This window comes from Planococcus citri, chromosome 1 (assembly GCF_950023065.1).
Source record: "Planococcus citri chromosome 1, ihPlaCitr1.1, whole genome shotgun sequence".
Taxonomy (NCBI): domain Eukaryota; kingdom Metazoa; phylum Arthropoda; class Insecta; order Hemiptera; family Pseudococcidae; genus Planococcus; species Planococcus citri.
In genome coordinates, this window is record NC_088677.1 from 3,398,231 (window position 1) to 3,414,677 (window position 16,447).

General features: G+C 36.7%; 1 protein-coding gene across 10 annotated transcripts in view; it reads right to left on the bottom strand.

Annotated features, from left to right (window-relative positions):
- Positions 1 to 16,447, bottom strand: part of LOC135844958 (uncharacterized) — a 150,766-nt gene that overhangs the window by 89,813 nt on the left and 44,506 nt on the right. The window contains exon 3 of one of the 10 annotated variants that reach the window (XM_065363373.1): positions 329 to 3,682. The exons of 7 other annotated variants lie outside the window; for them this stretch is intronic. In XM_065363373.1, coding sequence (XP_065219445.1) covers positions 1,225 to 3,609 — 2,385 coding nt within the window. In that variant the 5' untranslated portion in view covers positions 3,610 to 3,682 and the 3' untranslated portion in view covers positions 329 to 1,224. Of the gene's footprint in view, positions 1 to 328; positions 3,683 to 6,764; positions 9,205 to 12,327; positions 14,595 to 16,447 lie in introns of those variants that run through there. 2 more of the 10 variants (XM_065363413.1, XM_065363435.1) reach the window with 2 other exon arrangements.

A 16,447-nucleotide genomic window follows, 5' to 3' on the forward strand; every position in this document is an offset into this window, starting at 1 on the left:
ATCATTTTGCGGATCCCATCGCGAAAAGTTCATGTATGTACTTGTAAATATCATGAAAATATCGGTATGCTTCCAGGATTTTTTCATATTTTCAAATTATGACTCCATAACTTGCTAAGATTTTGAAAATTCAACTTTCAAAAAAAAACTCAACTTTGAAGCGAGCTAATTTGACACGAAATTCATTTCAAAGCTTCATAAAAAGACATACGTATCTGTTTACAAAATAGGACATCGATTTTTTCCCTCTCACCGTATTGATCTTGAAGCAGCAGCGGAGATTATTTTACAACACACTCTCGTAATTGAAATTGAAACCCAGATGAGAAAAAAGATCGTATAAGAAAGTATATTATCATAATTGAAATAACATGACTGAAGTTTATAAGTACAAAAAAATAAAATTACCTTCGATAATAATAGAACAAAAATATATGGTAAACGCTTCATCATAATAAAAGTATGCAATAAGTTTAGAAATCCTTCACCCCTACCCCCCCCCCCAGTTTGCTGCAAAGGGTAGAAAAGTAGGGCCAGAGCCGTCCAGTGTTGGGCCCGAGAAAATATAATTTGGCCTCATTTTTCGAGACGAATCTATAGAGAGGATTTTTGTGGGGAAGAGGAGGGAGGAGGTTCGACTGAAAATTTGCCAACTGATACAGGGAAAAAAATAAATCAATTTTTCGACTCGTAAAAATGTTGATTCTCTGTTTCGAAGCGAAAACTTTTGAAAATTTGCAGATATTTCGAGAGAACTAAAAACGTGATGTTTTTTCATGCAAGGAGTTTGTCTTCTGGTTTTCAAAATTTTGGAATCTGAAATATTTTTCGAACACTGCGAGGGCAAAATCTTACGAAAAATTTCGTTTTGAGAAATAAAGAAAAGGGTTTTATTTCATCACAGGGTTTTTTTGCCGGGCCTTCCAGAAAGCAGAAATTGTAAATTTTTTTGGCTTTTTGATAGTTTCAGGGGTCATTGGATTTTTCACCTATTGGCTAATATTCACAATCACAAATTCAAAATGACGACGAAAATTTGTGTACGCATTTTATCTCGTTTTTCGGCCAAAAACACCGTTCGATTTCGTTTCGACAGCCTTGGAGGGTAGAGGAAGGAGGAGTAAGGTCGCAAAAAATCGAATACAGTTTCACAACAGCAATCATTCAAGTAAAAAACATAATCTACACGAGGAATAACGATAACAATATTTCATCTCGGCACAACTACCTTAATCTCGACTTTAGCTTCCGCACTTCATTCTGATCGTTTTCGAAACCCCACTTCAAAAACTTATCAACACATTCAGAGTCTGCCGTTTGCAAGGCATTCATTACACCCTCCCATTCGTGGAACCTGGTCAACTTGACGAATTTATAATTTTTCGCAGCCTCCGAGCTACCAAAATACCAGCGAAGGAAATTATCAAACGGGGTAAGTAATTGTTCAATGGGGTCAAGACGTGGCCTCTTCGACGCTTCTCGTAAACCACGGTTAGAGGCCAGTACTCGTAATTGTCGTAATTGTTCAGTGGACCCACGTTGTAACCTATTCGACGCTTCTCGTGAACCATCGTCGAAGGTTACTCGTCGTAATTGTTCAATGGACCCACGTTGTGACCTATTCGATGCTTCTCGTATGAAATTATTCAGAATTAATTCAAAAACATCGTCGATAATCAACGACTTCTTCAACTTTGATACCTTCTCTGCGCCTACGGCACACCAAGATACAAACTCGACGAATCTTTGCTCGTGGAATCCGGAAAATTGTCCACGAGCAAAATTACGATGACAGTAGATTAAAAACTCTTCCTTCATTTCTTTGAAATTCTTGTTATTGGAGGGGAATCTTCTGGAGAGATTCGCAACTGCATCGAATCGACAATCGTCTAATTTGCAGTAAATCCAACCCAAGCATTCCGGACTCGAGACCAAGCCTTTGATGAACTGATCAGCTTTTTCATCATCGTGGAAGGTATTGCGAATGAAGAGATGACATTGAGTTGCTTCATCTTCGTCGCAAGAAGCAATACGATCTAAATTCGACATCATCATTTCTCTGCACATGTTCTCCAAACGACGCGGGTTCTTCTCGAAAAAGTTTAAGTAATCGCTCAGCTCGGAAAACAGCCCTTTGTTGAAACAATCGTTGAAGTAATCATTCAGCTGGTCGATATTCGTCGCAGTACTCTGCTTGAATTTTTCAACTTCGTCATCACTTCCTAAACACACCTTCATCAGTCGCTCTAGATCCGAGGGTTTGGCACGAATCATTAATTTACGCCAATTTTTTAGCCATATTTCTTTTTTGAACAAGTCGCTAGTGTTGACCAGTATTTCGAACATGAACGTTAGATCGTAATGGTGCACGCCTCGTACAGTGCAATCTAATGTGTCGAAAAAACGAACTCCTGAAACGTTAGATTTCAAAGAGTCGTCGACGCTGGTCCACAATTCAAGAAGTATGGCGCTGGTTTGCTTCACCCTCGTCAGCTCCGATTCAGAAGGATTGAACAACCATTGCCATAATTGGTGTGCAATTCTGGCAAACAATTCTGCAGACATGTGGTTTTTCATGTACGTCCACGAAACCATCGCGTACTCGTAATATTTAGGATGAGTGACAAAGTTACAAAAAATGCGATCGCCAATATCTGAACACAGGTTTTGAGCTAGCTCTTCGCTTAGGTTGAGCAGCACACGCTTCATCGAATAGAAATCCTTCGCCGCTATAATTACTCTACTCGCGGATATTTTATCAGGTTCAGTCTCCTTATCCCATAGGTAATCGAAGGCGGACCAATTTCGATTATTCGCAACGACAACCAAAAATACTGTAGGCCTATGGAATAGTGGGGGATATAATAGATTAGCTCTAGGAATAATAATCGGAACATTATTCAACTTATTGTTCCAGTACTGCATCAATCGAGAATTGTCAAATATATCAGTCATTTGATTTACCGAAGGCCACATTTGCATGATTTGCTCCTCCAGACAAAACATACACGCGATCCTGAAACGCATCTTTGGATCTAGTTGTGATTCTTCCTTCATCAGGAAATTTCTAATGGAGCGTTGGAAACAAATGGTGCCATCTGGATCGCATACAATATTATCGAAGCCTTTTACCAGAATATCAACGTGTTTTTCATCTAGAACATTGTAGTATTTGGGCTTGAGCGAGTGCATCGGTGTTGGACGAATTGGACGTGATGTTCTTACGACCTGCTGCAGACACCAAGGCGGCGGCGCCTGTTCCCCGATCAGCTTGTCCCACATATTGGACACGTATCTTCCCGTCACTGCTGCCCTAAAATTCGCCTCCCACATTTTTATCTCTTCTCCAATTGTCGATATACGGTCGTCGATAATTGCTTTGATGGGAGGCGGGACTGCGATATGTTCTTGGCCACTTTCAGGCATTTCGGGTGATGTAAACCATACAGGACGACCATCGTGAGCCGGATTATAATACTTGTTTCGCCATAACATCAATGCTTTATTGGTAGCAGCCAGCATTTGTAACGATAATGACTGCTCTCCGCGTAAGAAACTGAATGTCGTCGATCGAGGCGGATTAGCCTGAATGTCTCCGTCCATTTCCATATTTTGCAACGATTATCCTTTTTCAATCGGCAACCAAACGAATTATCTTCGTAGCGAGGTACCCTTTGGAAATCTAAAAATTGAACGAAAAGTTGTCATCAGAATACCATTTGAATTCGGAAATTTTTTTGCCTCAACTACGAGTAATAAGTACGGTATGCAAGTAGCACAGTAAGGAAAATTCTACATATCATCACTAGGCATTGGACATAACTGCTATGGTTTATTTAATACAATGTAGAATTATTGTGAGTTATTATATTGTATAATGTGTACTCAACTTATTCGGGCACCCCTAGATCAGAGCTGGTGATTTTTTTCTGTAATTTTTCATTTGAAAAGACAATTTTGCAATATTCTGATAGAAAAACCAAGGTTTTCTTGTAATTTTGAGCAACAAAGTGAGAATTTCGTAATTTCTGGCACATTAGGACAGTTTTTGGATACTTGAGTATGATACTTACTTCATGATTCTGAAAAAAGCACAATTTTTTTTAGCAATTTTTAACAAAAAAAATCAGTTTTTTTTGACAACCTAGACCAAAGGCAAGACTTATTACTACCTTTACTAGCAGTAATTTCAGCAATACCAGGAATTGTACTCGAATTTTTCTTAAAATAAGTAACTTTAGTAACCTAAAAAACTAGGAGAAGTAACCAGAAAACGTTCGGATTTGAAAAACATAATCGAAAAATGTGTCAAATCACGGAGAAAAATTGAAAAATTGAATGAAGGGGGGGGGGGGGGGGTCAACCGAAATAAGGGGGAACGAAATTCAATTTTTTAACCAAATTATTAAAATTGAGACACAGAGATAATGACCGAAACGGGAAGCAAAGGAAAGATCAATCTTTTTCTGATCTTTTAAACTCAAAATCATAAATCCTTAAGAATAAAACTCAACGAGGGGAATTCCAAAAGAACCAAAAATTTAGAAGATTTCTGCTAAAATACAAAATTGAAAAAAATTACGAGGATTTCAGAACAAAAATTCGATTCAAAGTAGAAAAATTCCTTCGAAAAAATTAGAGTAAAAAGAGCTAAAATTCGAGAAAAAACGTCGAAAAAATTGAAAAATAAACTCACAAAAATTCGCGATAAAATTGCGGAAACTTCACAAGAATTTAGGCACAAAAGATAAAATATGAAAATTCGGGGAAAATCGTCGAAAAATTGGAAAATAGATTCTATGAGAATCCAAAAGAGTGAAACATGAAAAAAATCAAGAAAGCCTCGAAAAAATTCGAAATAAAACCATCAAGTCTTTCGAAGTTTAAAAAAAAAAAATGTAAAAAGGGGAATTTAAGCCGAAAAAAATTACTGGAATTCGGAGCAAAATCGGAAGAAAATTTTTTAAAAATCACGAAAATTCAAGAAAAAAAGGTTTCGCCGAAGAAGTTAGGAACAAAAAAAGCAGAAAAACGAATCGAGAACAGAGAACTCGCGAGAATTAAAAATATGAATTCGGAAAAAATTCAAGCAAAACTCACGGGGATTCTAGAAAGAAAAATAATTCAAACTCCCAGTAACTAGGAGGGAAGGGGAAAGTAGAGAGGGATCAAGAATGAAAGATATCAAAATGCAGAAAACCCTTCACAAAAGAAAAATGGGAAAAACAAACTCATCAAATCTTGTAGAAGCTTCCCTCCCACCCTACAAAAAAAATGGTCAAAATTTAAAGGAAATCTTAACTTTCGGAAGAAGAAGAAATCACAATTTCACAAAAATTTAAGCACAAAAAAATCACTAGTTTTTTTAATGCACGAGTTTCGAAAAAAGAAACTGTTGAAATTCAAAAAAAAAAAAAAAAAAACAGTCAAAATTTAGGCAAAAAAATTATCGTAATTTAGAAGAAAACTACAATCGTGAAAATTCAAAGTAAAAAAATCTATAAAAACTGGAGAAACTTCGTCAAAATTTGAAGAGAAAAAAAAATGGCATTCCGGGAAAATCCATCGAAAAACTAAAAGAGAGAACTCGCAAAAATTCAAAAGAATGATACCCGTCAGAATTAGGAAAAATCTACAAAAAAAACAAAAGAAAACTTATCGAATCGAGAAAGAAAAAAACTCACAAAATTCCTGAAAAAAATCACAAGAACCCAAGGTACCTAATAGAGTAAAATTCAAAAAAAGTTCAGGCGAAAAAAATCATCAAAACTTGAAACAAAATCATGGAAAATTATTTTAGAAAAAATCACAAAAATTCAAGATGTAAAAATCAATTTGAACAGAAGAAAATATGTACACTAAAAACCATCGAGTGATTCAAAAATAATTATAGGTACTTTCCGGTTAAAATTAGGAAAAATCTAAGAACAAAAATTCTAAAAAAAAAAAACATCAAATCTGAAAAAATAAAATTTGTAACACTGAGAAAACAGTGAGGCCATTTACATAAATAAAAGCATCTTCTATCAAAGAATTCTGGTTACAATTTTTTTTTTTTTTTAAAGAAAATTTTTGAAAAACCTCGAAAAAAGCAATTTTTAGTGGGAAAAAGTGAGACGTAGAAACAATTTTGCCAAAAAAAAAAAAAATAGAATTTTCGTCAAAAGAAAAACTTAATTTCAGCAGAAAACAAGACTGTTTGGAACTTATTGTCATAAGAGTCATAACAGTAACATTTTTTCGCAATTCAGTAAAGAAAGTTGCACTATTTTGCAACTTTTTGGAAAAAAACGACACGTCTTGGTGATTTTTTGGGGAAAAAGGTCAATTTTTGGATACATAATTTTTGAGAAAAAGTGTAGATTTTTCATTAATTTTGCTAAAAGCGAGATGTACATTTTTTGTACATTTTCACTAAAATTTTGCTGTTCCATACTCCACATAATTTTGTCGATCCCATCACGAAAAGTTCGTACTCGTAGATATGTATCATAAAAATGTAGATTGCTTCCGAGATTTTTTCAATTTTTAAAATTTATAAATTATGGCTTTGAAAACTTAGAGCTTTCAATCACAAAAAAACACTTGACTTTGAATCGAGCTAATTTAACATGAAATTCATTTCAAATCTTCATAAAAAGACATTTCAGTTTACAAAACTGAACATGGATTTTTTCACTCACACAGCATTAACCTGAAGCAGTGGCGGAGATCATTTCGCAATACACCTTCGTAATTGAAATTAAAACCAAGATGAGAAAAAGGATCGTAAGAAAAGTATATTATCACAATTGACAGTAACATGGCTGAGGCCTTAAAGTACCAAATTATAAACTTAAACTCAGTAAAAATAAAATAAAAAAAGGTGGTTCAGTTTTCCATTTTAAATATCTAATAATCTACATGACAAATAATGACGACAATATTTCATCAGCACTACTAACGCAATCTCAACTTAAGCTTCTGCACTTCATTCATATCATTTTCGAAACCCCAATTCAAAAAACTTTCAACCAATTTAGAGTTGCCTGTTCGCAAGGCATTCATTACACCCTTCCATTCGTGGTAATTGATCAACTTGACGAATTTGTAACTTTTTGCAGCCGCCGAGCTACCAAAATACCACCGAAGGAAATTATCGAAGGCGGTTAGTGATTGATCAGTGGGCCCACGTAGTGGTCTCTTCGATGCTTCTCGTAAAAAATTATTCAAAATTAATTCGAAAATATCGTCGATAAGTAAGGATTTCTTGAACATAGATAGCTTCCCTCCGCCTTCAGCACACCAAGATACAAACTCGGCGAATCTTTGCTCGTGGAATCCGGCAAATTGTCCACGAGCAAAATTACGACTACAATAGACCAAAAACTCTTCCTTTATTTCTTTAAAATTTATGTCGTTGGAGGGAAATCTTCTGGAGAGATTCACAACTGCATCGAAGCAACAATCGTCTAATTTGTGGTGAATCCAAACCAAACATTCCGGACTCGAGATCATACCCTTGATAAACTGATCTGCTTTTTCAGCATCACCGAAGGTATTGCGAATGAAGAGATGACATTGGGTTGCTTCATCTTCGTCGCAAGCAGCGATACGATCTAAATTCGACATTATCATTTCTTTACTCAGGTTTTCCAAACGATGCGAATCCTTCACGAAAAAGTTCAAGCAATCGTTCAGCTCCTGGTACAGCCCTTTGTTCAAACAATCGTTGAAATAATCATTCTGCTGGTCGATATTCGTCGCAGTACTCTGCTTGAATTGTTCAACTTCGTCATCATTTGCTAAACACAACTTCATCATTTGCTCTAGATCTGAGGGTTTGGCACGAATCATCAATTTACGCCAATTACCAATCCATATTACAGTCTTCAAGGGGGAGCTAGTCTTGGCTAGCAATTCGAATATGAACTTTAGATCGTAATGGTGCACGCCTCGCACAGTGTAATCTAATTTTTCGAACAAACCAGCTACTGAAACGTGGGATTTCAAAGAGTCAGCTGCGCTGGTCCACACTGCAAGTAGGAAGGAACTGTTTCGATTCACACTGGTGATCTCCAATTCAGAAGGATTGAACACTAATTGCCATAAATGGTGAATAATCTTGACGAACCTATCACGATGAATACAGGTTTTCATACACGTCCACGAATCAATCGCGTACACGTGATATTTAGGATGTGTAACAAAGTTAGCAAAAATACGATCGGCAGTATTTAAATACACGTTTCGAAGTAATTGCTCTTCGCTTATGTTAAGCAGCAAACGTTTCATCGAATAGAAATCATTCGCCGCTATAATCATTATACTCACGGATAATCTATTATATTCGTGAACTTTATCCCAAAAGTATTCGAAGGCGGCCCAATTTCGATTAGTCGCCAAGTCAGCTAATACCGAGTCAGAACGTAACAATGTGGAAGTTAATTGATAACCCACACCATTATTCAATTCATTTTTCCAATACCGCATCAATTGAGATTGGTTAAATATACTCGTATGCGGCATTTCATTCACCGAAGGCCAAATTTGCCAGATTTCTTTCTCCAGACAAAACGTACACGCGATCTTGAACTTTATCACAGGATCTAATTCTTTTTTCATGAGCAGATTTCGGGCGGAGCGTTGGAAACAAATGGTGCCATCTGGATTGCAAACAATATTATCGAAGCCTTTTACCAAAATATCAACGTGCTTTTCATCTAGAACATTGTGTTTGGATAAGTCGTACTGACTTGAACGAAATTTTTTCGCCATCGGCTCATACCCCTGTGCTCTTCTTCCGAAAGACTTGTCCCACATATTGAGCACGGGTTTTCCCGTCACCGCTGCCCTGAAATTTGCCTCCCACATTTTGATCTCTTCGCCAATTGACGAGATACGGTCATCGATAATCGCTTTGATTGGAGGTGGGAATGCGATATTTTCTAGGTAACTTTTAGGCAATCCTTCAGGAAATGCAACCCATACAGGATGACCATTATGGATCGGATCGTAATACTTGTTTCGCCATAACATCAATGCGTATTTGGTCGCAGCCAGCATTTGCAACGATAATGACTGCTCACCACGTAAGAAACTGAATGGCCTCGATCGAGGAGGATTCGCTTGAAATGCTCCGTTTACTTCCATATTTTCGAATGATTATCCTTCTCATTCGGCAACCAAACGAATTATCTTCGTATCGATGTACCCTTTGGAAATCTAAAAATCGAAAAGTTGTCATCAGAATACCATTTGAATTCGGCAATTTCTTGTCTCAAGTACGAGTAATAAACGTGCAAATTGCATAGTAAGGAAAACTCTATCGTCACTAGACATTTTATACCTGGGGAGCCCGCATAAGGATCTATTGTACCCCCATCGATCCTCCGGGCCAGCTTTTCTCTCAAAGAGGGAGTCCTAAGGAACATTTCTAGCCCTTGTAATAAAAAAAAAAAAAAAATGGCCCCTACTCACAAAATGGCAGCCATTTTGATTGACAGGTCACCCGAAATCGCAGTTTTTGCATTCCAACATAGGACTTGCACAACATTTTTCAAAACTGTACAAAGGTGGATCGAAAGATCAAGCAAAAATTTATCACATGTCAAAATTTCAAGAGCTTAAGTGCCTTTTTCGATTTTTAGTGGATTTTTAAAAATCAAATTTAGGCCAATAATGAGGTAAAAAAATCAAAATTTTACTAAATTGACCAAGAAAGCTGAAATTTGAGATGTGCTGTGCCCTATTTTCTACATGCCAAATCGATTGAAAACTGTTTCAAACAGTATTGAGTAGTTCTGGAACCTCTAGTGAATTTTTGAAACTCGGAATTCCCACAAAATGAGTTGGAAAACCAAAATTTACTCTGCAAACTAATTTCAATACGCTACGAAGTGAACTGCAGGCGGATTTCAAGTCGTTTTGGAGCCTCCAGCAACTTTTTGAAAATTACTGGAGCCTCCAGTAGATTTTTAAAACTTAAAATTTCCCCAAATTCCATCAAATGGAGATGGAAAGCCGAAAATCATTCTGAAAACTAATTTCAATACGCTACGAAGTGGACTGCTGGTGGGTTTAAAGTCGTTTTGGAGCCTCCAGCAACTTTTTGAAAGGTTGTATGGCGTTTTTTGGAAAATTAAAATTGGATAAATAGTCCGGCATATGACAATAGAAGTAATTGCACCCCCCCCCCCCCCGCCGATCCTCCGGGACAACTTTTTCCTTAAAGGGGACATCCTAAGGAACATTTTAAAGCATACTTGCCCAAAAAAAGTTGGCCTTACTTACAAAATGGCGGCCATTTTGATTGACAGGTCAGCCGAAATTGCAGATTTTGCGTTTCAACACAGGACTTGCACGAAATTTTTCAAACTTTACAAAGGTAGATCGAAAGATCATGCAAAAATTCATCACCTGTCAAAATTTAAAGTGCTAAAGGGCGTTTTTCGATTTTTGGTGATTTTTTGAAAATCAAATTTAGGCCAAAAATGAGGTAAAGAATCAAAATTTTACTAAATTGACCAAAAAAGCTGAAATTTGGGATACAACCTATTTTCGACATGCCAAATCGATTGGAAACGGTTTCAACTCGTTTTGCGCTGTTCTGGAGTCTCCAGCAGATTTTTGAAAATCGAAATTCCCACAAAATTTCATCAAATTGGACTTGTAAAGCTAAAATTTTTTTCTAAAAACTAAATTCAATACGCTACGAAGTACTGCAGGTGAATTTCAAGTCGTTTTGGAGCCTCCAGTGACTTTTTGAAACTTCCTGAAGCCTCCAGCACATTTTTGAAACTTTGAATTTTTACAAAATTTCATCAAATGGAGATGGAAAGCTAAAATTTACTCTACACTCCAATTTCAACACCCTCTGAAGACGACTTCAGGTGGATTCGAGTCATTTTAGAGCCTCCCGCGACTTTTTTGAAAATTACTGGAGCCTGCAGTATATTTTTGAAACTTGAAATTTCCCCAACATTAATTCATCAAATGGAGTTGGCAAGTTGAAATTTACTTCACAGACTACATGGTGGTTTCAAATGGTTTTGAAGCTTACAGCTACTTTAAGGAAATTTCAATATTCCACAAAAAAAAAAACGCCATGCAACCCTTCAAAAAGTCCCTGGAGGCTCCAAAACGTCTTGAAATGCACCAGCAGTCAACTTAGTAGCGTATTGAAATTAGTTTGCAAAATGAATTTCGATTCTCCATCTCAGTTTGATGACATTTTGGGGAAATTTCATGTTTCAAAAATCTACTGGAGGCTCCAGTAATTTTCAAAAAAGTCGCTGGAGGCTCTAAAATGACTTGAACCCACCTGAAGTCGTCATCACAGTGTGTTAAAATTGGAGTGTAAAGTACATTTCAGCATTCTATCTCCATTTTTGATGAAATTTTGTAAAAATTTAAAGTTTCAAAATCTGCTGGAGACTTCAGGAATTTTCAAAAAGTCGCTGGAGGCTCCAAAACGACTTGAAATTCATCTGCAGTACTTGGTAGCGTATTGAAATTAGTTTTTAGAATAAATTTCAGCTTTACAACTCCAATGTGATGGAATTTTGTAAAAATTTAAAGATTCAAAAATCTGCTGGAGGCTCCAGAACTGCTCAAAACGGGTTGAAACAGTTTCCAATCTATTTGGCGTGTCGGAAATAGGGCATGTCCCAAATTTCAGCTTTCTTGGTTAATTTGGAAAAGTTTTGATTTTTTTACCTCATTTTTAGCCGGAATTTGGTTTTCAAAAATTCACCAAAAATCGAAAAAGGCACTTTAGCACTTGAAATATTGAGAGGTGATAAATGTTTGCCTGATCTTTCGATCTACCTTTGCACGGTTCAGAAAATAATGGCTCTATCCAATCCTATATCGTTTTACTTTTTTGATATTGAACAGCTGTTGATTTTCAATTTTTTTTTAAAATGATGATTCTGAACAATTTTTATGAAAAATATTGATCATTTCCTAAAATTTTGCACTTTTTCTTTTTTACACGACAAATCTTGAAAAAAAGTGACCAAAATCACTTTTTTTGGCCATTAATTTTGCCGAAATAGTGACAGAAGTGACTTGCAAGTGATCGAATTTTATGTCTGAAAAATTTGTATTCACATTTCATCACAGTCATGAGCTTTGAAAAAATGATCCAAATTTCATAAAATGACAATGCTGCAAAAAAACGAAAACGAAAAGCCTCTTACATTGGTTTCGTTCTTAGTTTTCAATTTTTATAACTTTTGTTTTCGATTTAGAGTTCGTTTCTACCTCAAAAACATCGTTTGATTTCATTTCTACAGCCCTGAAGGGTAGAGGAGTACATTAGTAAACTAAAGATTAAGCACATAGTGAAGATGCAACAAGAATCTTTAATCGTGATAAATCGAATACATTAATTATACAATGGCTAATTCAAGTAAAAATCATAATCTGTAGGCATAAGAAACAACATTGACAACAATATTTCATCAGCACTATACTAACTCAATCTTAACTTGACCTTCTGCATTTCATTCTGGTCTTTTTCGAAACCCCAATCGAGAAACCTTTCAACACATTCAGAGTCTCCCGTTCGCAGAGCATTCGTTACACCCTCCCATTCGTGGAAATTGGTCAACTTGACGAATTTATAATTTTTCGCAGCCTCCGAGCTACCAAAATACCACCGAAGGAAATTATCGAATGAGGTCAGTAATTGTTCGGTGGGCCCACGTTCTGCCCTCTTCGATGCTTCTCGTATAAAATTATTCAGAACTAATCCGAAAATATCATCGATAAGTAACGACTTCTTAAACTTTGATAGCTTCTCTCCGCCTACAACACACCAAGATACAAAGTCGGCGAATCTCTGCTCGTGAAATCCGGAAATCTGTCCACGAGCAAAATTACGATGACAGTAGACTGAAAACTCTTCCTTCATTTCTTTAAAATTCTTGTCGTTGGAGGGAAATCTTTTGCAAAGATTCGTAACTTTATCGAAGCAACAATCGTCTAATTTGCAGTAAATCCAACCCAAGCATTCCGGACTCGAGACCATACTCTTGATAAACAGATCTGCTCTTGGATTCTTCACGAAAAAGTTCAAGTAATCGTTCAGCTCAGAATACAGATCCTTGTTTAAACAATCGTTAAAATAATTATTAAGCTCGTCGATATTCGTGGCAATATTCTCCTTGAATTGTTCAACTTCGTCATCATCCCATAAACACAACTTCATCAGTTGCTCTAGGTCTGCGAGTTTGGCACGAATCATCAATTTACGCCAATTTTTAAGCCATATTTCTTTTTTCAACGAGTCGCTGGTGTTGGCCAGTAATTCGAACATGAATTTTAGATCATAATGGTGCACGCCTCGCACAGTGCAATCTAATTTGGCGAATAAATCAGTCTCTGAAACGTTAGATTTCAAAGAGTCAGCGGCGCTGGTCCATAATTCCATAAGTAAGGAGCTTGTATGGTTCACTCTGATGAGCTCCGATTTAGAAGGATTGAACGCCAATTGCCATAACTGGTGTACAATCTTGGCGAACATATCTTCAGATATATAGTTTTTCATACAAGCCCACGAATCCATCGCGTACTCGTAATATTTAGGATGTGTAACAAATGTACAAAAAATTTGATCGCCAATATTTGAACATACGTTTTGAACTTGCTCTTCGTTCAGGTTGAGCAGCACATGTTTCATCGAATAGAAATCATTCTCCCTTATAATCACATTACTCACGATTGTTTTATAAAACTCGTATTCAGACTTCTTATCCCAAACGTATTCGAAGGCGGCCCAATTTCGATTATTCGCCAAGTCAACCAATACCTCTAATCGGTTAACCGCAACTACCGCAAGATTATTCAAATCATTTTTCCAATACCGCATCAATGCAGATTGGTTAAACATACGAGTATGTGGTATTTCATTCACCAAAGGCCAAAGTTGCATGATTTCATTCTCCAGACAAAACATACACGCGATCCTGAAACGCATCTTTAGATCCAGTTGTAATTCTTCCTTCGTGAGAAAATGTCTAACGGAGCGTTGGAAAGAAATGGTGCCATCTAGATTGCAAACAATATTATCGAAGCCTTTTACCAAAATATCAACGTGCTTTTCATTTAGAACATTGTGTTCGGATAAGTCGTACTGACTTGAACGAAATTTTTTCATGAGCGGCTCATACTGCTGTGATTTCCATACGAAAGACTTGTCCCACGTATTGAGCACGGGTTTTCCCGTCACCGCTGCCCTGAAATTTGCCTCCCACATTTTGATCTCTTCGCCAATTGACGAGATACGGTCATCGATTATCGCTGTGATGGGAGGTGCGACTGCGATATTTTCTCGGCAGCTTACAGGCAATCCTTCGGGAAATGCAACCCATACGCGGTGACCATTATGGTCTGGATTATAATACTTGTGTCGCCATAATGTCAATGCGTATTTGGTCGCAGCCAACATTTGCAACGATAATGACTGCTCACCACGTAAGAAACTGAACGGCCTCGATCGGGGAGGATTCGCTTGAAATTCTCCGTCTACTTCCATATTTTCGAATGATTATCCTTTTTCACGCAGTAACCGATCGAATTATCTTCTTAGCGATGTACCCTTTGGAAATCTAAAAATCGAAAAGTTGTCATCAGAATACCATTTCAATTCGGCAATTTCTTGTCTCAAGTACGAGTAATAAGCGTGCAAATTGCATAGTAAGGAAAGCTCTATCGTCACTAGACATTTTGTAGTCCAGGAGCCCGCATAAGGATCTATTGCACCTCTCGTCGATCCTCCGGGACAACTTTTTTCTTAAAGGGGAAGTCCTTAGGAACATTTCTAGCCCTTGTACTCAGAAAAAAAGTGGTCCTACTCACAAAATGGCGGCCATTTTGATTGTCTGGTCAGCTGAAATCGCGGATTTTGCGTTCCAACATAGGACTTGCACGAAATTTTTTAAACCGTACAAACGTAGATCGAAAAATCAGGCAAAAATTTATCACCTGTCGAAATTTTAAGAGCTAAAGTGCCTTTTTCGATTTTTGGTGAATTTTTGAAAATCAAATTTAGTCCAAAAATGAGGTAAAAAGTCAAAATTTTACCAAATTGGCCAAGAAACCTGAAAGGATGAGTTGCGATAAGGCCATTTTTTGGGCCCGGACAGTTTTCCACTGAACCACTCTTAAAATGTTGTAATAAATGTCCCAAATACAAATCCGTAGTTAGTTAATCCGAAATGACCATTTTTTGGGCTCCAGGGGTTCCCAAAAATGTGAATAAAAAAAGAATTTTAGGAACCACTGAGTATTACTTTCAAAAACTTTTTTAGCGTAAAATATCTATTTGAACGCGATAAACGTTATGGGAGGTGATTTTTTTATTTTCGACACTCGGGGGCAGAAATTGGGGGGGGGGGGTCAATTTTTCGAAAATTTTGAACCCACCATTTTGAACCGACCCCTTTGAACCCCGCTAAAAAGCTTTTTACAGTTTATTAGTATCTGAAAGACCTCAATCCCAACAAATTTTGAGCTCAATAAAATTTTCCGCTGGTACTCAAAAATCCAATTTTCCAATTTTTCGAAATTTAGATATTTTGGGAACCCCTGGAAAACTAGGAACCTGCGATTTGCGCCAAACGTAACGCCTTGAGGTATATGTATATTCAATTATCTAGATGAAAAAGTTGAATCAAGTTCCCAGTATATTCGTAATTTTGAACCCTTTTTTTAGAGCCCCCCATTTTAGGCACCCCTAAAAATGGCGTTTGTGCATATTTTTTCAAATGAATTGAAGAATTTACATTTGAAACACACTAGCAAGTGCTCGATAATTTTTCGTAGGATTTTTCCAATAACTTTCAAAATTGAGCTACATATTTTGAATCAAATTCTGAGATTTAACTCTTCGAAAAGACGTTAAAATAACGTTTTCATGATTTCAACGAAGTAAAAATGCCAGAATTTGACCTAAAATAGCTCAATTTTGAAAGTTACAGGGAAAATCAAATGAAAAATTATCGAGCACTTGCTAGTGTGTTTCAAACGTAAATTCTTCAATTCATTTGAAAAAATATGCATAAACGCCTTTTTTAGGGGTGCCTAAAAAGGGGGACTCTTAAGAAAAAGTTCCATAATTACGAATATACAGGGAGCTTAATTCAACTTTTTCATCCAGATTATTGAATATATACCTCAAAACGTTACGTTTGGCGCAAATCGCAGGGTTTTAGTTTTCCAGGGGTTCCCAAAATTTCGAAATTACGAAAAATTGGAGAATTGGATTTTTGAGTATCACTATCAGCGAAAATTTTTATTGAGCTCAAAATTTGGTAGGATGGAGGTCTGTCAGATGCTAATAAACTGTAAAAAGCTTTTTAGCGGGGTTCAAAGGGGTTGGTCCAAAATGGTGGTTCCAAAATTTTCAAAAAATTGAACCCCCCCCCCCATTTCTGCCCACAAGGGTCGAAAATAGAAAATT